Source organism: Crocuta crocuta, unplaced genomic scaffold (genome assembly GCF_008692635.1).
Source record: "Crocuta crocuta isolate KB4526 unplaced genomic scaffold, BGI_CrCroc_1.0 scaffold334, whole genome shotgun sequence".
Taxonomy (NCBI): Eukaryota; Metazoa; Chordata; class Mammalia; order Carnivora; family Hyaenidae; genus Crocuta; species Crocuta crocuta.
Window position 1 is genome coordinate 2,454,973 of NW_027533260.1, and position 645 is coordinate 2,455,617.

Consider the following 645-nt stretch of genomic DNA (forward strand, 5'->3'; position numbering starts at 1 on the left):
CCCACCACTGCCTGAGAGCCCTTCTCCCCCACAGTTCATGGAGGGCCCCGGCCTGGCGTTCGCAGCTTTCTCCCAAGCCGTCTCGCTGTTCCCCGGGGCCTCTCTCTGGGCCATCCTCTTCTTCTTGTGCCTGGTCATCATGGGGCTGAGCACCTTGATGAGCATCTTGGAAGGCATCGTCTGTCCCCTCCAGACCTCCTTCTCCCTCTTCAGGACGTATCCCAAGCTGCTCTCAGGTACCGTGGGCTCTCGGCCTAGCAAAAACCCTGCCCTGACGCCCCCTCTCCCCAGGCCACCCCATTCTCTAGAGCTCACTTCGACCCCTAGCCCGGCCCTGCACACAGACCTCAGTGTGGCCAAACCTGCTTTGTCACAGTGTTCATCTGCCTGGGAGGTTTTCTGGGCAGCCTTGTCTTCACCAGCCACGCTGGCAGCTACGTGATGTCCTTGTTTGATGACTGCCTGGTCCCGTTCACCCTAGTCGTCATTGTGGCCTTCCAGAATGTGGCCCTGGCCTGGATCTACGGAGCCAGGAGGTGATGTCCACGCCCCCGGGGCCCACCCAGCCAGGGACCCACCCCAGGTCTCTGTTCCCTTTGTCCATCCCACAGCAGGGGGCGGGGGGGCAGCGTGGGGGGGGGGTTT

General features: G+C 62.6%; 1 protein-coding gene across 1 annotated transcript in view; it reads left to right on the plus strand.

Annotated features, from left to right (window-relative positions):
• LOC144217548 (orphan sodium- and chloride-dependent neurotransmitter transporter NTT5-like) overlaps positions 1-645 on the plus strand; it is a 9,142-nt gene that overhangs the window by 6,866 nt on the left and 1,631 nt on the right. The window contains exons 4-5 of the mRNA XM_077747153.1: positions 35-236; positions 377-536. Coding sequence (XP_077603279.1) covers positions 35-236; positions 377-536 — 362 coding nt within the window. The remainder of the gene's footprint in view (positions 1-34; positions 237-376; positions 537-645) is intronic.